Below are 22,529 nucleotides of genomic sequence, written 5' to 3'. Positions count from 1 at the left end.
AGTTTTTTTTAAAAAAATTAATTTATTTATCTGAAAGTCAGAGTTACAGAGAGAGAGAAAGAGAGGTCTTCCATCGGAAGTGGAGCAGCCAAGACTCGAACCGGAGGCCATATGGGATGATGCTGGCACTGCAGGCGGTGGTTTTCCTGCTATGCCAAATTGCTGGCCCTAAAATATTCTATCGTCTCTCATCAAGAGTGAAGATTGAGGGCTGGCTTTGTGGCACAGCAGGTTAAGCCACAGCTTGTGACACTGACATCTCATATGAACCCCGATTCAAGTCCTGGCTGCTCCACTTCTGATGCACCTCTCTGCTATGGCCTAGGAAAGCAGAAGATTTCTGCATCTGTGTGGGAGACCTGGAAGAAGCTCCTGGCTCCTGGCTTTGGATTGGTGCAGCTCCAGCTCGTTGTGGCCATCTGGGGAGTGAATCTGTGGATGGAAGATCTCTCTCTCTCTCTCTCTCTCTCTCTCTCGCCTCTCTGTAACTCTGCCTTTCAAATAAATAAAATAAATCTTAAAAAAAAACATGAATATATTCAAAGAGATATAAAACACTGAACCTGTAATAGCAAGGCAGAATTCTCTGGAATACTCACTCTGGAATACTTTCCCTGCCAATGCACTGGGAAAGCAGTGGACGATGGCCCAGGTGTTGGGGCCTCTTCCACCCATGTGGGAGACCCAGATGGGAGACCCAGATGGAATTCCAGGCTCTTGCCTTCTGCCAGGTGGACATTTGGAGAATGACCCAGAGGATGGAAGAGCTCTTTGTTTCTAAAACTCTGCCTTTCAAATAAATAAATAAAGCTTTAAAAATGAATAAATATTCAACAGTAAAAATTCTTAAAATGCTGATGTTGCCAAGAGCTTGAGAGACAAAAGTATTAACTGTAATTTTTACCCAAGGCCAACTTTACGCTTGTGTCTACTATGGAGGGAAGTTAGTTCTGCATCATTAAACTCTGGGATTGTATCTTCAAATGTGCCCTTTTGTTCTGAGAAATAGGAACTTAAAGAGTGTGATGAAAGCTGCAGGCCCTGGCACACTCATTTATATGGTTTCTTCTTTACAGGTTGGTAAAAGATGCTCCTTGGGATGAGGTCCCACTTGCTCACTCCCTGGTTGGTTTTGCCACTGCTTATGACTTCCTGTACAACTATCTGAGCAAGACACAACAGGAGAAGTTTCTTGAAGTGATTGCCAATGCCTCAGGATATATGTATGAAACTTCATACAGGAGAGGATGGGGATTTCAATACCTGCACAATCATCAACCCACCAACTGCATGGCGTTGCTCACAGGAAGCCTGGTTCTCATGAATCAAGGTGCGTGTGGACACAGCCAGGTGATGCCTGAGCTGACTTCATTCACAGTTGCCATGTTGGGAGCAAAGCATTTTGATAACTGTTCTTAGGTACATGTTCACAAACCCCAGGAGTGAAGTAACATCTAGGCCATCTCTCAGTTAAATCAGGGGCCTCTCTCTTATTTCTGCTAGTTATTTTAGCCTTCTGATTTTAGGCATCAGTCACGGTGGTATCTTGATGGGGGTGGAAGACACAGAAAGGAAAAGAAGATGACTGGAGTTTTAAACTTGAATGATAGAGAAGGGAAACAGAACTATCCAGTATGTCAGGTATGGAGCTGAGTGGCAGTTAAACATCACTTCTGCCCCTCCCAGCCTGAGAGCCATGCTGCCCCCATGAAATGAGAGCTAGTACCTAGCCTGGCTCTGAATTTAGGCCCTCTGGTAGCTTCACACCCAGCACACCTAGTAGACAAACCATGGTGCAGAGATGAACATTGATGGTGACAAACACATTTGTGAAGCAATAAGGCTCCACTCACATTAGGAGTCAGTATTTATTTTTATACCCAGGGATTGTATAATTTAAAAATGAACAAATGAAAATAAGCCAAACCTTGAATCTAAAGACCTAAAGATCAAAGTTCTGTTCATTTTTAGCCATTTGTCAGAGATCTGGAACAAGCCAACTTTTCTGTAATTTGGAGGTAATAATGCATAATTGAGTTGTTAAAAGGATTAAGATTCTGTTCACAGCTGTGTAGATTATGTTAATAGAAATATGAGGGGTTGCTATTGTTACCTAACCAGAAGAATTCTAGAAACCTAGTATTTGTAAGCCAAAGAGATGTTATAAAATGTTTTAGACTTTAGTTTTCAGTGGAGAAATTGGAACATTTGACAGGGTGAAGAAGTATGTAGACAAAATTATGTGGCTCGTTTTGGCAGATTCAGGACTCCCAGTTGATTTTTGTCACCATTATATCCTCAGTTGTAATGGTTTCTGAATCTACTATGCTGCCCTTTCAGGTTGTTTAGACAAAAGCACATAGAGAATGAAAGTTTGTTCAATTGAAGACTGTCCATTTAGCACTTACTTACAAATCCTTTAAAATAATGCTGTAAAGTGTTACAAAATGATAAACACCATAAAAGTTTTTCAAGTACTATAGTTTTAGGAAAATTAAACAGTCTAAATATGCAAATATTTTCTTACATAAATTATCTGCAAATTATGATCTTATATATGATGTAGCTTTAGTAAAGATTAGAAAATGACTGATACTCACTTAAGCAATTAATCTTCATTTAATTAGTAAATGACCTGTACTCAAGAACCTCTTAATTTTATATCATAGGCCCATCACACACCTGGATTAACAAGATGTTATTTATAATGTTGACAAGTGAGTCTTAGAAATACAATTTGTAATATAACTGGTCAGAGAGTTTTATTTGGCTGTATTTCTGTTACTGCTTTGCTCTGGTTTTAGTCATTTTTTCCATGTGTTTTCATCCTTCAGGGTATCTTCAAGAAGCCTACTTATGGACCAAACAAGTTCTGACCATCATGGAGAAATCTCTGGTCTTACTCCGAGAGGTGACGGATGGCTCTCTCTATGAAGGAGTTGCGTACGGCAGCTACACCACTAGATCACTCTTCCAGTACATGTTTCTCGTACAGAGGCACTTTGATATCAACCACTTTGGCCATCCATGGCTTAAGCAACACTTTGCTTTTATGTATAGAACCATCTTGCCAGGTATAGTGAGGAGTCAGCAGTGGGAAAACATTAAACTGTTGTAATGTTTTCTGATTATGAAAATAAGCTAGAGTAGGAAAAGAAATGAGTTCTGTGGTATTTGTGATATTGAGATTAAAGTTTTTTTTTAAATCATAGGAAAATTGAGCTCATGAGTTGCGCATTACTATCTTTGTGAAGGCTGTCTAAAGCAAGGGACCTTTAAAAGGTCTCATTACTTTGTAGTTGGAGTTGAATACTAACAGCCAGTCCGATCCCAGCTTGTTTTTGCTGTGAGTTGTACATGTGGTGACTTCCTCAGCTAGAAGAGACACCATGAACATCTCTAAAAGGAGCATTTATATGTTTGTGTGTGTGTATATGTGCGTATGTTTTATTATTTATTTATTTATTGAAAGGCAGAGAGAGAGAAAGAGAGAGAGAGAGGTCTTCCATCTGCTGAGTCACTCCCCATTGACTGCAACAGCTGAGACTGGTCCAGGCCAAAGCCAGGAGCCAGGAACTCCATCTGGGTCTCCTACATGGGTGGCAGGGCCCCAAGTACTTGGGCCATTATCTTCTGCATTATCCATTTTCCACTGTACAGCTGCACTGGAATCGGCGCTGTGATATGGAATGCTGACATAACAAGTGGCAGCTTAACTGACTGTATCACGGTATTGTTCCCCGTATGTTTGTGTTGATAAATCCAGAAAATCTTTGTTGAATGTCTGCAGTCAGGCACTTGTTAGGCAAGGAATTCAAAGAGGAATAAGGTCCACTTCTACATTCAGAGAACTCATAGATTTGAAATGTGATTTATGCAATATCACATTTTGTAATAAAATTTACTTGGAAGAGCATTTACTAAGCTACTAGGAGCAAAAGCATTAGCTTAAATGATGTGTATGTCGTGGTAGTGACATTTTAGAAGAGATTCTGTGTTTTGCCTGTCTCTTCTCAACTACATTGCTCTCTCTCTCTCTTTTTTTTTTTCTACAGTTGCTATTCTAGTAACAATTATTCCCATCTGGCCCAAAGTGTTCTCGCATTCTTCTTTTCCAAGAATACCTTAAGCATATCCAGTCTCACCTATATTTGTTTTTCTTCCCTTTTCTAATAATGATGTTATGATCTTTGCATTTTTTTCTTTTAACTTCTAACAGTACATATTGACAGAATTTTCTCTCAAAATTAGCTTTCCCTCTATTTTTAACTCAATTTCTGCCCCGAACTTTATTGTATATTCTAACTTCAACTTCTTTGGAAGACTAATCGAAGCACCTGATGTTGGCCTAGAATTCTGGTTGAGATGTGAGAGAGCTAGTGCTCATTCCAGATTAGGAATTTGATATTTGCAGGAGGATATGCCATGCATATATACAAATGTGGTTAAACATAGCATGCACATTGGAAAATGAGAAAGGTGGGCAATATATGTACATATTAATAGCTATAGCACTTCTGTTACCAGTAGCAAGCTGCCACATAACAAATACAAGCTTGCACAGATGATCTGTAGATCTTCAGAGACTTATGATTAATTGGTCTGCGATGGAAGGTAGACATCAAGTTTTGTTTATTTTTATCCCAAGATACGTAATTGATTCTAATTTGCAGCTAGCTTTCAAGATTATTGGCATTTGGCGTAGTGGTTAAGCTGCAACTTGAGATACCAATATCCCTATTGAAATGTCTGGATTCAAGTCCTGGCTCTGCTCTGGATTCCAGCTCCTTGTTAATACACACCCTGGGCAATAGCCAGTGATGCTCAAGTAATTGGGTCTCTGCCAGCCACATGGGAAAACTGGATTGAGTTTCTGGCTCTTGGTGTTGGCCTGTTGCAGGCTTTGGGGAAGTGAACCAGCAGATAGAGGAGAGCTAGCTTGCTTGCTCACTCTCTCCCTCTCAAAGAAAGAAGTAAACAATTTAAAATTCTTACTAGAAAAAAAAGAAGCATTATTTAGTCCTTTATAGAAGCATGCAATTTTAAATTAATTCTTTCCATCTTCCTTCCTCAGGGTTTCAAAGAACTGTGGCTATCGCAGACTCAAATTACAACTGGTTTTACGGTCCTGAAAGCCAATTAGTGTTCCTGGATAAATTTGTCATGCGTAATGGCAGTGGTAACTGGCTGGCTGACCAAATCAGAAAGAATCGTGTCGTGGAAGGTCCAGGAACCCCATCCAAAGGGCAGCGCTGGTGCACTCTGCACACGGAATTTCTTTGGTATGACACGTTTGGCTTTCAAGAGAAGAGGCTCTCAGGAGTACTACTCTCGCTGTGTCCTCCATTTCTTCATTTAAAAAGATAAGCTAATGTAAAACACTTCTTAAACCCCTTCTCCTTGCCACCTAAGTCCATGCAAACTCAAGTCAACTCATAGTCTTTGAAACTCTGTTAAAAGCATTTCTTTACATTTAAGATCTAATTACTGTTTACTTTTTCTGATTCTCTTGTAGTACAGATGTCCTAGCCTTATACTCTTTTGCAGATAAGCATGTTTTAATTTTACATTATTTTTCATATATGAGAAAAGCCACACAATATAGTCTAGGTTATTTTTAAAAAGGTAGTACAATAATTGTTTTGTTTTGGTAAATGGAGCATTATAATCTAATAACAAAACTGTTCCTAAAGTTCAAAAGTTTTTGACAGAATCTGACAACTTCACTTTGATAATAAAAGTACCGTGTAATTTTTTTGTCTTAATCTTTTAAGCCCAGAAGAAGAAGCTTGGTTCTCTTTTTTAAGTATTGCCAAATATATTGTTGACATCCAATAAGTTAAAATCAGAATTACAGGGAACTGGATAATCATTAATTCTTGATATCTTTTCAAGCTATTGAAATTTGCACTCAACTCCAAAATAAGTTTTTTGCAATTTGATTCTCTTTATTCTTTTGTTCCAAATTTAAACACTTAAGGAAAAAAAATTAGTAAAGTGGTTATTGTCTATAATTTAACTAGCATTTCTTAATATGTTACCATTCTTGGCTCCTCATAGGGATATGAATAATTACAATAGGGTTTGCATTTTTCTGAAAATAAGCACTAAGGCAGTTGTATAAAGCTGACTATAAGAGTCAGATTCATGCTAGGTCTAACTTTAATTAAAAATCTACCTTTATAGGAATATACTAAATAACAAAAAACAGATAAGAATGAACAATTTAGCTTGTATCTGTCTTTGTTCAGTTATGTTAATTAAGCCAACATCATACCAGGCCTAAGCAGAAACATAGTTTTTGATGTTCTGAAACAGTCAAGATTAAAGACCAATAAAATTGATCCTGTTATATGTAACTGAATCAGGGAAACATATAGATGAAAGTCTGTCTCTCTTTCCTTGAGTTGCAAATTTCAGGAACCTGTTGAGGCAATTATCTCAAATCAATAAAACAACCATCTATCTTCTTTATTATTTTTGGAACATTTCTAATTTTAGAAAAACTATGGTCTTACTCTGAAAGTTTTTTAATTATTTTATTGCTTTAATAATAAACATTTAACATAAATAAAAATAGTAAGTCATTTATTGTCCAAAAATCCTGATATCATCTGCAGATTAAAACAAAACCACACCATTGGATCTGGGCTCAGTTGTGGTAGCCATAATTATGAACCCCCCAATATTGGATAGTTCCCTGAAGTTTCACTTATTTATATTCTTAGATGTGGTATTGGCCATAAATTTTGTCTAGCATATAAAATTCTATTCTATTTTACTTTTTTAAGTGTGTGTGGAGGGGTGGACTTGATTCAAACCAGACATTCAGTAATATCTGTTCCCATAGAACATTAATTTAGGGTTTTTCAGAGTCCAGATCCTAACACAGGGTTCCCTAGAATAGGGACCCCTCAACTAGATTGTTGGATGAAGTGCTGAAATCTATAAGCCCAAGTAGTTTGGTGGCTGCTCTGCAGTTGTCAAGTGAAGAAATTGTTTCACATTCAAACTCAAGGATCACAAATTGTAAAGATAAATTCTCCCTGTCACCAATGATACATACTGGTTGTGGGTGTTTTCAGAAATGTCCCTAATATAGCCTACATGCCAGGGCTCTAGGTAGTATTTTTGTGCTGTTTTCTTGTAGCATCACGGTTACGGAGTGTTATTTGCACTTCCATCAGAAAACCACTTAATTTTGAAAAATTGATTCTTTCAGGTACGATGCCAGCCTGAAGTCGGTGCCTCCTTCGGATTTCGGCACCCCTACCTTGCATTATTTTGAAGACTGGGGTGTCGTGACTTATGGAAGTTCACTACCTGCAGAAATAAATAGATCTTTCCTTTCCTTCAAGTCAGGAAAACTTGGGGGACGTGCAATATATGACATTGTCCACAGAAACAAATACAAAGATTGGATCAAAGGGTGGAGAAATTTTAATGCAGGGCACGAACATCCTGATCAGAATTCCTTTACTTTTGCTCCCAATGGTGTGCCTTTCATCACCGAGGCGCTCTACGGGCCCAAATACACCTTCTTCAACAACGTTCTGATGTTTTCCCCAGCTGTGTCCAAGAGCTGCTTTTCTCCCTGGGAGGGGCAGGTCACAGAAGACTGCTCGTCAAAGTGGTCTAAGTACAAGCATGACCTGGCAGCCAGCTGTCAGGGGAGAGTGGTTGCAGCAGTGGAGAAAAATGGGGTGGTTTTCATCCGAGGAGAAGGCGTGGGAGCCTACAACCCCCAGCTCAATCTGAAGAACATTCAGAGGAATCTGATCCTCCTGCACCCCCAACTTCTCCTCCTTGTGGACCAGATACACCTGGGAGAGGACAGCCCCTTGGAGATGGCGGCAAGTTTTTTCCACAATGTGGATGTTCCTTTTGAGGAGACAGTGGTAGATGGGGTCCATGGGGCTTTCATCAGACAGCGAGATGGTCTCTACAAGATGTACTGGATGGATGATACTGGCTACAGTGAGAAAGCCACCTTTGCCTCAGTGACCTATCCTCGGGGCTATCCCTACAATGGGACAAACTATGTGAATGTCACCATGCACCTCCGAAGTCCTGTCACCAGGGCAGCTTACCTCTTCATAGGGCCATCTGTAGATGTTCAGAGCTTCAGCATCCATGGAGACGCCGAGGAACTGGATGTGTTCGTAGCCACCAGCGAACACGCCTATGCAACCTACCTGTGGACGGGCGAGACCACGGGGCAGTCTGCCTTTGCACAGGTCATTGCCGATCATCAGAAAATTCTGTTTGACCGGAATTCAGCCGTCAAGAGCACCACTGTCCCTGAGGTGAAGGACTATGCTGCTCTTGTGGAACGTAACCTGCAACATTTTAAGCCAGTGTTCCAGCTACTGGAGAAGCAGATCCTGTCCCGTGTCCGGAACACAGCTGGCTTTAGAAAGACTGCTGAGCGCCTGCTGAGATTTTCAGACAAGAGACAGACTGAAGAGGCCATTGACAGGATTTTTGCCATATCGCAGCAACAACAGCAGAGGCAAAGCAAGTCAAAGAAAAACCGAAGGGCAGGCAAACACTATAAATTTGTGGATGCTGTCCCTGATATTTTTGCACAGATTGAAGTCAACGAGAAGAAGATTCGACAGAAAGCTCAGATTTTGGCACAGAAAGAACTACCCATAGATGAAGATGAAGAAATGAAAGACCTTTTAGATTTTGCAGATGTAACATATGAGAAACATAAAAATGGGGACTTGATGAAAAGCCAGTTTGCACAGGCACGAATGGTGACAACCACTCACAGCAGAGCCCCATCGCTGTCTGCTTCCTATACCAGACTCTTCCTGATTCTGAACATTGCTATTTTCTTCGTTATGTTGGCAATGCAACTGACTTATTTCCAGAGGGCTCAGAGCCTACATGGCCAAAGATGTCTTTATGCAGTCCTTCTACTAGATAGCTGTATTTTATTGTGGTTGTACTCTTCCTGTTCCCAGTCACAGTGCTAGCATGGAACCTCTAAATTGCAGATCATTTTGTGATCACAAGAGTCTATGCAAGAGAAAACAAAATCATTGTGCCAGTTTGTTACCGGATTTTTTTTTTCATATTCATTTTAACAAATTAAGGGAAGACATTTTTGCACAGGAAAGCAGGGGCATGGAAAAATCAGAACTGGAGACTTTCTCAGAGAATCAAGAAAGTAGCTTGGTTGTCCCATGGTGTTTCCAGAAGTGTTTGGCTTGGCTAATATGGCAGTCCATATAATACTACTCTTAGAAGAAACAAAAAGTCCATTTTTTAAAGTAACTTTTTTAAGAGAAACAAAAAGAATTAGATAGTATTGGGGTTTGTTAACATTAATTTAATGCTATCAGCAATTTCCAGATTCTACATTAGGGAAAAAATACAGAATTGTAAGAAATGCAGACTTTTAAAAAAATGGTATAGTTATATTGGAAAATATGTGTTTCTACTTCCTTAAAGAAGTAGATCTTTGGTTAAATGAATAACAGAGTCATAATTACAGGACCTGGATGGCTATTAGGATAACAGTAAAAATGATGGCAGAAGTTCATTAAAGACTTGATATATTTCCAGTAGAAAACATATCTATGAATGAATATTTCCTTGATGGTGTTGGTCTTTGCAAGCATATAATTGGTTGCTTTTATACATTCATTGGCTTTTCAATAAATAAGAAAATTTCAGATAACTTAATATTTTGTAGTATTTTCCTTATATGGAAAAACTGTTGTAGACCCAATGACTAAACTTTTTGAAATAAAATATTTCACGTACTAAACATTGACTTTAACACCAAAGAAGATGGGGAATCTGAAATTTGGATATAATTCTTATGTTTTTTAATAGAAAACTTTCTTCAAGTTTATTTTGCTAAATAAACATCATAATTATTACTTTTCTCTATGTCTTTCTTCAGTGTCTGCTGTTAGAGTCAATATATTAGCATTTTCTGAAATCTTTGATACGATATCTTTAATTGAACATGCATTTCATTAAATGTATAAAATAGTGTTTGAGTCAAAAAAAGTAATTTCTCAGCTTACTTACCTTTTTGTTGTTTAAACATATTTTATTCATTTCAGAGAAAGCCAACCCTGATGTCTAAGCAGTACCAAAGTTTTTAAAAAGCATAGAGTTTTGGAAACACTATCTATAATTTATTCTTGAGCATAAGAAAATGATAAAAGGAATTTAAGAATAAGTTATCTTTCATTCAGCATATTTGGGTCTGATATATTTATCCCTTGAAAATACAAAATATGTTTGGTCTAAATTTTACAGTTAAGGACACATTCATTGATTGATAGGGCTAAAGTAGTAATGGTAATCTTTTTTTGTTCATGAAAATACACAACACATACTAAAAAAAAACCTCAGAGAAAACTAATAAGCACCTTTCACAGTTATAATTTTGAACTTTTTGCATAAAGAAAATACCAGCATGACTTTTAACTGTGCTTTACTCATTTTACTTGGAATCCAGAACATGACTTCTGAGGAAGCATTTTTTTCCTCTCTCATGGGAAGTCTCTTGGGAGGATGTTATTACACACTGTTTAAAAGAATAATGTTTTCAGAAGAATAATGCTTCCGTTTGTCCTGCATGGATGCTCTTACTGGGATTTAAACTTGCTTCATGTGACAGATTCTCCGTTTACTTAACCTCATTCAACATTCCTCTCTTCTACTCTTTCTCATTCAAAAGGATGAATTGTCTTGAATGATCAAAAGGAAATCTTGGGGCGGGGGCAAAAATTACTCTTTGAGGCACAGATACAAAGCTCAGGCATGGAAAGTGCAAGTGAGCGCCAAGGGCAGCTTTCCTTTTGTTTTTGTTAGGTTAGGGCTAACAATACATTAGTCACTGTGGTAAGATCCATCCTAACACATCAGCTGGTTGTTAAGGTAAATTTTTAAGATACGTATCTTTGAAGCAAAATTACTTAAAACTATGCTTTACCCCCCTTTCTGGTGGATCTGGTATTCCCACTTGAAAAAGAAATTTCTTCAGACAGTAACTTGAGTGGTTAAGTGAAAAAAGGGGGCTGAAATAAATTGTAGCTCTTGATAATGAGACATTTTATATCAGAGATAGTGCATGTTTGAGAAAAACTAAGGAAATCTGTGTCTTCAAGAAAGCCTAACAATGTTGTCTTTCCTGAAATTAAGTAATTGATTGTGGAATCTGTTTCAGTGCTATTTGCTATGTAAGGAATGGTTTAAGTTTATTGGATGGTATATGAACAGAAGATTGGCAGAACTTCTGGTCATAACCTTAATGAAGATTTGAGACTCTTCAGCAAACAGAGCTTATTTTGCAGTGGAAGTGGCATAGTCCCTTGTTTATTATAACTGACTAACCATGAGGATGGATGGGATCTACCACTTGCTGAGAAAACATTTTTTTAAGTTCATTGTTATAATTGTGAATTGAGTCAGATGCGAGATTATTCTGGGCCTTTTAAAAAAATATATCTATTTGAAAGGTGGAGTTAGAGACAGAGAGAGGGAGAGACAGATCTTCCATCTGCTGGTCAACTCCCCAGGTGGCCACAGCAGCTAAGGGCTGGATCATCCTGAAGCCAGGAGCCAGGAGCCAGGAGCTTCTTCTGGGTCTCCCACTTGGGTAGCAGGGACCCAAGCACTTGGGTCATCCTCCACTGCCTTTCCAAGGCCATTAGCAGGGAGCTGGATCCAAAGTGGAGCAGCTAGGACTCCAACTGGCACCCATATGGGATACTGGCCTCATAGGTGGTGGCTTTACCCACTTTACCACAGTGCCTGCTTGGAATTATTAAAATTTATTTTATCACTCAAAATATTAGTTTTTCCACAAATATTTGATTCATCATTTTGGGGGTAATAGTTTTGGGTTGTTTTTGTTTTTAAGAATTCTTTATCTGAAAGACAGAGTGACAGAGGGAGAGACAGAGAGAGATCTTCCATCTACTGGTTCACTCCCCAAATGGCTGCAATAGACTGGGTCAGGCAGATCCAGGATCCAGGCCACATGCATGGCAGAGGCTCAAGTACTTGGACCATCTTCTGCTACTTTCCCAGATGCATTTTCAGAGAGCTGAGTTTGAAACAGAGCAGCTGGGACTTGAACTGGTGCTCTGATACGTCACAAGCAGTGGCTTAACCCCCAGGGACCCTATGTTCTAAGGTTACTAGAAAATACGTTTTAACAAAATATTTTGCACGATGAATAATGTTTTAAAATAAATATGTTTTAGCCGGCGCCGTGGCTCAATAGGCTAATCCTCCACCTTGCGGCGCCGGCACACCGGGTTCTAGTCCCGGTTGGGGCGCCGGATTCTGTCCCGGTTGCCCCTCTTCCAGGCCAGCTCTCTGCTATGGCCAGGGAGTGCAGTGGAGGATGGCCCAGGTGCTTGGGCCCTGCACCCCATGGGAGACCAGGAAAAGCACCTGGCTCCTGGCTCCTGCCAGGATCAGCGCGGTGCGCCGGCTGCAGCGGCGGCCATTGGAGGGTGAACCAACGGCAAAAGGAAGACCTTTCTCTCTCTGTCTCTCTCTCTCACTGTCCACTCTGCCTGTCAAAAAAAAAAAAAAAAAATATGTTTTATATTATGGTTGATTTGGTTTTTTTTATAAATCCTTGATAAACTCACAAACGACTCACAAAATAATCTGTAATTTCTTCAGATTTTAAGAGAAAGCATGTTATAAAATATGATGTTTGTAAGTTTAAAATTAAATTCATGTGTTTCCTTAGAAATTTAAAACAAAACAAAAAAGGATATAGTCACGAGTTGGGATAGCTGTGCAATTTACATTCCAAACTGCGACACTTTGACGAGTTAATAGTTGCAACAGATATAAACCAAGACTATTGAGTAAATTGGGAAATGTGGCCATCTTTGACATGGAACAATTTAGAGGGAAAAATTGTAAAGGTTTGATGCTGCAAAGAGAACTTCAGAGGATCTGACTGAGCCCTGAACATCTACAGACCAAATAGAGGCCAAAGCAAAGCAGGCTAGAGGCTCTCGGTCCCTGTCCCCTACGTATGTCTGTGCTTGTTTTGTTTCTATTGGCAAAGCTTCTTGGTTTCGTTCTTTAAGCTCATGTTGAGAAGAAGTTAGTTTCTGCCCCCTTTTTAACATGTTGGCAAAAATGACGTATTTTTCCAGGTATATTTTAGATAGATGTTTGCTTTATGTTATGTAATGTCAATGAAATACAAATTTTCAACAAAATGAGAGAAACCATATATTCCACTACATGGTCATCTACTTTAACAGGTTCAAATTCTGTGTTAAGACATGTATAACAGGGGCCGGCACCGTGGTTCACTTGGTTGTTCCTCCGCCTGTGGCAATGGCATCACATATGAGCTCCGGGTTCTAGTCCTGGTTGCTCCTCTTCCGGTCCAGCTCTCTGCTGTGGCCCGGGAAGGCAGTGGAGGATGGCCCAAGTGCTTGGGCCCTGCACCCGCATGGGAGACCAGGAGGAAGCACCTGGCTCCTGGCTTTGGATCAGTGCAGCATCGGCTGTAGCGGCCATTTAGGGGGTGAACCAACAGAAGGAAGACCTTTCTCTCTGTCTCTCTCTCTCTCACTGTCTAACTCTTTCTGTCAAATAAAAATAAAAAGTAAAAATACAAAAGACCTGTATCACCATGAAGAATAAAAAAATGATAAAATCATACTATAGCTCTCTCTCTCTCTCTCTCTCTCTCTTTCTTTTTTGACAGGCAGAGTGAACAGTGAGAGAGACAGAGAGAAAGGTCTTACTTTTGCCGTTGGTTCACCCTCCAATGGCCGCCGCGGCCGGTGCGCTGCGGCTGGCACGCTGCGGCCGGCGCACGGCACTGATCCGAAGGCAGGAGCCAGGTACTTATCCTGGTCTCCCATGGGGTGCAGGGCCCAAGGACCTGGGCCATCCTCCACTGCACTCCCGGGCCACAGCAGAGAGCTGGCCTGGAAGAGGGGCAACCGGAACAGAATCCGGCGCCCCGACCGGGACTAGAATCCAGTGTGCCGGTGCCGCAAGGCGGAGGATTAGCCTATTGAGCCGTGGCGCTAGCCAGTTTCTCTCGCTAATAGTAAATTTATTTTGTATATGTTATAAACATACATGATTGAAAAAGCCAAATAGGACCAGAGGTTTATTTTATTTTTTTTAAAGTACTTCCCTTCTCACTTCTCTTGATCTGTGCTTATAAAAAATAATTCCTTATTATCCCAGCAATTGATTGGTTATGTATTTTATTTTTTAAGATTTATATCTTTGAAAAGCAGAGTTACAGAGGGAGAGACAGAGAGAGAAAGATCTTCCATCTGCTGGTTCACTCCCCATGGCCGCAACAGCCCGGGTTGGGTCAGGCAGAAGATAAGAGCCTGGAACTCCATCTGATTCTCCTAAAAGGGTAGCACAGGCCCAAGCCCTTGAACAATCTTGCACTGCTTTCCTAGGCAAATCAGCAGGGAGCTGAATCAAAAGTGGAGCAGCTGGGGCCCCATGTGGCCTCCAATATGGGATGCCAGCATCACAAGTGGTGGCTTAACCCAGTGTACCACAATTCTTTGGCCTGTATGTACTTGTAATAAAGTCAAACTGCCTATCAATGAAGAAGAGGACTTAGTGCTTATCCAGCCTCTCTTTCTTTACCTGTTGATCCATCAGGATTAAGTTTATGTCAATGCTTACTATTTATATGTTGTGATGGTGACTTGTAGGTTAGCTGTATATAAGGCCACTTCAGTTTGTAAAAAATAGGTTTTGACTTTCTTTCTTTCTTTCTTTCTCTCTCTCTCTCTCTCTCTCTCTCTCTCTCTCTCTTTTTGCTGCAAAGGAGTTTTAAGATTCATGCATATAAGAGGTTTTCAAAAAGTTCGTGGAAAATGTATATCTTGAAAACAGTATGCATGGACTTAAATTTTTTTCCACTAAATTAAACATTTCATTTTTCCACAATTTTTTGAGATAACTTCTTTCATGTACAACTTTGGTTTCCTGAGTTAATGATTGTGTCTTTATTTCGCTTGCTTAGTTGTGAAGCAATCTCATTTGATCCCTGAACTGCCCAACACAAGTATGAATCTTCACACTCTATGAGCCACATCTCTGAGGTATCCTGGCAGGTTTCGGTTCTTTGGAGGGTAAGCTTTTCTCTCCTCTTGCTCCAATGTGAACTACTGCTGTTAGTTGTCCTCCAGTCTCCTTTGCTGTCGTTCTGAGGACCCTCTGCCTCTTTGCTGTATAAATTCATTCCACATATACTTTTTCACAAATGTTTTTGAAGTATTTTTCACAAATACTTTCACAAATATTTTTAAAGCACATTAAATGCTAGGTAATGTCCTAGTACTTAGAATACTTCATCTAAAATGATTCCTGGCTTCTTGGGGCTTAAATTATAGGGATGGTTTTGACAGATTAGCACCATTTATGAGTATATAATCTTTTGGAAGATAATATATGCTATAGGTGAAAAAGGCAAGGTAAGGAGACTAGGAAGGGGAAAATCTAACTTAAGTTGGGTAATCACGGTTGGCTGTATTGATGTCTCCATTCTGATTATCTTCATCATTTTAAAAATGCATGTACTGTCAATTTAATGAGGATTTGGGAAGAAGTAGAAGTAAATCTAAGAGAATAACATTCCAAGAAGAGCAGCAGTTAGAAAGGCCAATGCGTGATGTTTTTCAGAAGGCCAGTGTTGCTATAGCAGAATAAGTGGGCAAGCAGAGGATGATGGGAACAAGATCAGATCATAAAAAAAAAAGATCAGATCATACATACCTTCATAGATTGCAGAGAAGATTGGGTTATGAGGTGAGAAGTCAGAAAAATAGAGATGCAATGAACTGAGATGTGCTGACTGTAGCAAGATCAAGTAGGGGGAAGTAGAGTTCAGGAGCTTGTGTAGCCATGTTCAACACTTCCTATACATCCAAACCTGAAATTCAGAAATAGGTTCTGGCTGATGATATAATTTTATGCGCCATCTGAAAGATTAACTGCAAATTCACTAACTGTAAAGAGGAGAAGTGCATTCTGGATAAGCAGAATCAACTAAAGATATCAAAGTTGGAAACAGCAAGTCTGGTTCAGGAATTTACCCAGGTTGGTACTGTTGGCCCACAGGGTGCGTGATGAGGAGTGGTTGAAGATGAGACCGGGAAGAAAAGCAGGGGGGATTTTGTGCTGGACTTGGTAGAACATGCTAAGGAACCTGGACTTCAGTTTGCAGTGAGGACTCCTCAACCCCTTTTTATTATGCTTCAGCATAACTGAGTGATACAGCATACACGTGTCACTGAGCCAGCATGGCAGCAACATTCTTAGGGTGGGAAAGAGATGATGTCATGCACCTCCATGTGTGTGTGAGGGTCTGAAAAGTTTCTTAAAGTGGCTGTAATATGTCCCCATGTTCCACGCATATACTCTAGGGGCAGGTTTCCCTCTAAGTGGAAATTGCTGCAAATAATGAAGACCCCGTGAAGGATTTTTTCTTCTTAAATAACCAAATTGGCATTTTAGAAAGACAAGTATAGCTCCAGTGTAGAGGATGGGCCAAAAGAGCAAGAGATTAGGAGACTCCTTAACTATGTCTGAAGAAAAATAGTTAAGGCCCTGGAAACAAGTAAAACATGTGACCAGTGTATGTCTTGTGGGAATATTGAACAGAAAGATCATGAATAAAGGGTCCCTAACAATGTCAGAGTCCCATGTACTGTAGAAGAGTGTGGTGTGGTTTCCTGCCATGGCTCTGTCCCAAAACCCTGGCTGTCCCTTAAGAAACTCACAAGTTTTTCCAAATCCCCCTGTTATTTCTATTCCCAGCTTGTCTGGTTTGGGGAGTTCACCTAGATTGGTATAGCTCGAGTGTAGATGTGTGAGGGCAGGCAGTGGAAAATGAGACTGGGAAGGTAGACTAGGCAAGAAGGTGGTGGTCCTGTCCTTCGCCTCCATTTAATTTTAAAAAGAAGTGGTACCAACTATATAAGCATGTTGATTAACTCAGGCAGTTGGAATACCTTCCAAATCAGAAAAGTGCTCTTTTTTTTTGCATACCTCTGGAAATTAATTATTGGGAAGTCTTTGTCATAGAACTTTATGTGATTTGAGTGGTGAGTCCCAGTGGAAACGCTAATGATTTGGAATGGGCTCTTGTGGTTTGGGTTTAAGGTAGAATTTCTTGAGGCAAGAGCTTCTAAAAACATTCCAGTGAGCCCAGAACATTCCAGATTAAGCAATGAGAAGTGTTTTTAGTATATATTTAGGAATTATTTTCTGAACAAAGCATTTTTCAATGGTTTGGACACTTTGTTTTTCTTCCAAGGAGATGGTAATAACAGGATACTAGAAGACCTTTTTATGTGAAGGGAATGTCTGCTCAGTTTTCTGTACTTCTTATTATCTAGTCTTTGTTATTTACCACTTTTATCCAAGATCAGGGACCTCCAATAAAATAAAAGATTTCCATTCATCACCTTCTCATGCAGATAGTCTTAATTTATTAACTCATGCACTCCGCTCTCTAAGAAGAATTTGTTTTTCTGACAGAAGATGGGTCCATGCTATTTATTATAGAGTTCTGAGGAGAATTCCTAGAGGGTTTGTAGGTACTTAGAGACCTGTATTTTTTTATACAAAGAAGACTAAAGAAAGGAAGGTGTGATTATTTTGAAAGATGAGTGCTTAGAATTTTTATCATAGATGAAATATCAATTGTAATAATTTAAAACATCACTATTTCTAAATACTGCCTTTAGGTGGTTCAAAATTATGAGAAACAAAAAGATCATTAAAAAAACAACTGCTCAATCTGTTTTCGCAACTAGGCTACACTCTTTTAGGCTGGGGATCATGTCTCTTTGTCACTTTATGTGCACGATTCTTAAATATTGCCTGGTACCAACTATATTTGGTATTCAAAAAATGCCTGATGAATTGACTAATTGACAGACTGAATGAATGGAGTAGAGAAGATTGTGGTTCCAGAAGACCTTAATGTTACACTTGCTGTAAAGCTGAATATTAGTGTCCCTTCACACTTCATATTTTGGGGGTATCTGGTGCAGTGGTTAAGATGCCACTTAGAGCCGGCGCCGTGGCTCAATAGGCTAATCCTCCACCTTGCGGCGCCGGCACACCGGGTTCTAGTCCCGGTTGGGGCGCCGGATTCTGTCCCGGTTGCCCCTCTTCCAGGCCAGCTCTCTGCTATGGCCAGGGAGTGCAGTGGAGGATGGCCCAGGTGCTTGGGCCCTGCACCCCATGGGAGACCAGGAAAAAGCACCTGGCTCCTGGCTCCTGCCAGGATCAGCGCGGTGCGCCGGCTGCAGCGGCGGCCATTGGAGGGTGAACCAGCGGCAAAGGAAGACCTTTCTCTCTCTGTCTCTCTCTCTCACTGTCCACTCTGCCGGTCAAAAAAAAAAAAAAAATGCCACTTAGAACACCCACATCCTTTACTTGTGCCTTTATCCAAACCTTGGCTCTGCTCCATTTCCACCTTCCTGCTAATGTAGATACTGGGAAGCGGAAGGTGATGGCTCAGGTAGTTGGGTTCCTGCCACCAAAATGGGAGACCCAGACTGAGTTCCTGGGTTCAGCCCAGCCCTGGCTATTGCAGGCTTTGGGGGAGTAGACTGTAGATGCAAGTTTCTCTCTCTCTCTCTCTCTCCCCCCATCCCCTCTTCTCTCTCTCTCTCTCTCCTCTCCCAACCTCCCTCTCTCGCCCCCTCTCTCTGCCTCTCAAATTTAAAAACTGTTGGAACCTAATTGCTAGTGTGATGGTGCTAGGAGATGAGATACTTGGAAGGCGAGTAAGACATGATGATAGAGCCCTCGTGACTGAAATGGTGCTCGTAGTCTCTTGACCCTTCTGCCATGTGAGGTTATAGTGAAAAGATGGTTGCCTTTGACCCAGGAGGCGCTTGCCACACACTGAATCTGCTGGTGTTTTGATCTTGTCCTTCCCTTCTTCTGGAACTGTGATAAACACATTTCTACTGTTTATACATCACCTGGTTTATGATATTTTTGTTACGGCAGCCTAAATAAACTAAGAGCTCTAGCTCTCAGAATGGCTTGGTATCACTCACCTCCCACATAGCTGTGAACCTTGGCACCAAGGAGTGCTCCAGGTAGATCCTGGAGCTGTTTGAAGTTTGTCATCTTTGAACTATGTGAGGCCCTCAAGTTGAATCTCCAAGACAGGCTACGTGTGAAAGACAGATGGTAACCAGGAACATATGCAGCTGCTGTATATCATGGGTGGTCCCAAGTGGAATAGAGAGCTGAGATGCTAAAGTACGACTTAAAATAACACACCATTTATGTGGGATGTTGTAAACCACCAGCAATCAACAGGCTGTTGCTAAGCTTCAGCAGTTACTTGTGAGAATGCCTTTGAGTTCATGGTGTGCAATACAGAAAGCATGGCCACAGCAGCATAGCAGGTTCCCTGGAGAACATGGGACAATGTGGCGTGGGTGTGGGGGATGTGGGCGGGCAGTGTGGTTGGAAGGATTGGTTATTCAGCTGGCTTTTTGGCCACACCTGCACACGTAGAGTCACACCATAGCACCTCAGTACACCGGATTTCCTGAAAACAACTCTGGCAAGGGGAGTATCTCATATAAATGACTGCATGTTTTCTCTACTTTTAAATGGAGTTTCTGTGTTGCCTGGTGGATGTTATGAGCCTTATAGACTGTGAGGGGACTTTTGTGAATTCACTACTGAAAAGATGTGGTTTTTATTTTTTAAAAATAATTTGGATGCCAGAGGAAGAAGTAGGGAATGAAAGAGTATTTGAAAATACTGTAAAGTAAATTTCGTTTTTTAAAAATGGTATATAAAGAACCCCCACACATGCTACACTTATTTTATGAAATATGCTAGAATTCGTTAAAACATTGCCTCATACATGATTATACCATTATTATATCAATGCAGACTGGATAGCAATGATAATAATAGCCACCTTACTGAGATCTAGTGAAGTGCAAACTACAGCCCTATCTTATAAATTAGGAAGCTAGGTTCAGAGAAGTTGAGAAATGTGATCAAAGACACATAACCTACGCAAAGCTGTTGCAGAAAGCTCAAAAGAGAAACAGTGTTTAATACTTGAATTTTAATTATCTAGAGGGTTCAAAATGCCTCATTATCATAATTTAAAATTTATTATAAGCATAGTTGCATCAAAACTACTAAATTCTCAATGCAATTTTTTTTACCTTTAATTTTGTGAAACTTAACAAGCAAACATTGTTAACTGTTTTGTAAATTAGGTTATTTTTATTAAAGATAGACAAAGGGACATCTGTACATTTTAGATTACCACAGCTCTTTGTCATACTTTGTCATCTCTGCAGCACAGCCTACAGGGAATATTAGATAACCTGTTAGTGCGAAACCAGACTTCCGCTCTTTGTTTCTAGTCTCATCTTGCACCCAAACTGTGAGTCACTTTGAGCATCATAAACTTAAAAACAAATTATTTATTCATCTATTCATCTCCATTTCTTAATTTAGTATTGCTCCCTGAACTTTGCCTTCAGTCATAAATGTTTGTGGTTTTTCAGGTGGTTGAAGTGAATGAAGTCATTGTAAAACTACAATGCTTTCCATTGGCTGACTAATACTTTAAACACCATAAACTACGTTATCATTCTCCCTGAAAAAGACAAGATTTGGCAGAATACTTAACAGAAGGAGTGGTGATATAGAAGGTATCAGAAAATATTTCACAACACATCCATCTTTCTGACAGTCACCTGTCACTCACACTGCTTTTTAAAATTCAGGAATTATATGGGAGGAAAAAATGGAACTACAGTTTTGTTTTGTGTTGGCTGATTTTTCCTATTTTTTCAGATTTTAACAGTTCTTTTCTGTTTTACATTTGATTCTGTCTTCTCACTTGGTCAATTTTTACAGAAATCATGCTTCTTTCCTTTAATTAGCTAGAATTGTATATTATAGAATGTTAAAGTTGAAAAGGACGCAGAAAAGCTCTAGACTTACCTTTCCGTTTCATAGTTGAATAAACACATTGTTTGCCATTTCTTCACATTAGGGCAGTTTAGGATATCACCAAGATCCACACTGTCTACTTTCATTTCTTTCCCCTATAACACTAGGTTGGAAAAATATATACAAACAGGGACTAAAATAAGTGATTTAAGGCCATTAGCCATCAGTCTGAATGTGAATTGTTCTTCCCCAATTTCAAATATGTTGTAGAGAAACATTTGAATTGTATTAATATACTTCAAATTAAGATGACTAATATTTTACTTACTAAATGCCTGAATTTTTTGGTTCCTATTTAGATGAGCAAGTGACTGCCCTGAGTGTTCAGTATCCCATTCTAAAACAGTGAATTAGCGCCCTCTAGCACATTTTTGAGTCACCATCTTTTAAAAAACAAAAAACCCCTTTCACAAAATTTAGCTATGAAACTATAATATTCTCAATACTGCATTGGGCTCCTTATACTATCTCATTTTAATTCTCAAAAGATTGTATAACATAGCTCAAGACATCTCTAAGTAGATTAAGGTAATAAGCAATGAGATGAGAGAATAGAGTTGTGGACAGAGAATGACTGACCACTAAGAGGTGCAATGATGAAAGAAAAGAGATCTGGATCTCTGGCAGCTCTTAGCTTAGTGGGAGAGTGTCAATCAATCCAAACTCCAAAACTGCAAAAGCAAAAAGGATTTTGTTTGGGACCCCGGTAATTCTGGAGATTTGGCCTCAGATAGCTCTGAATCAATATTCCAAAGAGGGAAAGGGAATGTAGGAGCTTAGTGGGCAAGCAGCACAAAGCAGTAAAAACTTCTTTGTAGGGAACTTCTACTAAGATTGAGAAGGAACTGGTTCTGTATTACAGGGGCTGTGTGACTAATAGAAGACAAAAAAAATGCATATACTTACCAAAAAGTGTCCATAAAACAACACCTCTTAATATCGTCTTGAGTTTCTGGACATAACATAATTGTCCGTGCTAGTTTTCGGCACTCAAAGAAGAACCAAAGTTCACATTCCTAGGCAGCAGTTGAAATCATGCTTAAGTCCTCTCCTGGCCTCCCAAATGCCTGTTTGTTTTGTTTTGTTTTCCCCTAGAAACCTTTTATTTGAGAATACAAACTTATTACATTTCATAATTACAACTTCAGAAATATGGTGATTCTTCCCAGCATACCCACTCTTCCACCAACTCTCCCACCCCTCTTCCTCCTCCCTCTCCTATTCCCATTCTAATTTTTTACAAAGATCTGTTTTCAGTTAACTTTATACACATATGATTAACTCTATGTTAAGCGTTCAACAAATAGTATTAAAAAAAAAAAAAGCCCTTTCCTCAACAGTAGAGACAAGGGCTTTTCAAAGTCATTGCTTCTCAAAGTGTCAATTTCACTTTTATAAAGGATTTTCTTTTAGGTGCTCTTTTAGATATTAGAGGTCAGGGAGAACATATGGTATTTGTCATTTTGGGACTGGCTTATTTCACTAGGTATGATGTTTTTTAGTTTCATCCATTT

The 22,529-nt window shown here is 39.7% G+C and overlaps 1 protein-coding gene across 4 annotated transcripts in view; it reads left to right on the top strand.

Moving 5' to 3' along the window:
* DSE (dermatan sulfate epimerase) overlaps window positions 1–9,896 on the top strand; it is a 73,974-nt gene extending 64,078 nt beyond the window's left edge. For 3 of the 4 annotated variants that reach the window (XM_008263398.4, XM_002714917.5, XM_070074620.1), the window contains exons 3-6: window positions 1,077–1,330; window positions 2,835–3,074; window positions 5,075–5,282; window positions 7,223–9,896. In XM_008263398.4, the coding sequence (XP_008261620.1) occupies window positions 1,077–1,330; window positions 2,835–3,074; window positions 5,075–5,282; window positions 7,223–8,984 (2,464 nt within the window). In that variant the 3' untranslated portion in view covers window positions 8,985–9,896. Of the gene's footprint in view, window positions 1–1,076; window positions 1,331–2,834; window positions 3,075–5,074; window positions 5,283–7,222 lie in introns of those variants that run through there. The other variant, XM_051855387.2, reaches the window with a different exon arrangement.
* Window positions 9,897–22,529: the final 12,633 nt, after the last annotated feature.

Source organism: Oryctolagus cuniculus, chromosome 5 (genome assembly GCF_964237555.1).
Source record: "Oryctolagus cuniculus chromosome 5, mOryCun1.1, whole genome shotgun sequence".
In the NCBI taxonomy this organism is placed as follows: Eukaryota; Metazoa; Chordata; class Mammalia; order Lagomorpha; family Leporidae; genus Oryctolagus; species Oryctolagus cuniculus.
This window is presented reverse-complemented; position numbering and strand designations above follow the sequence as displayed.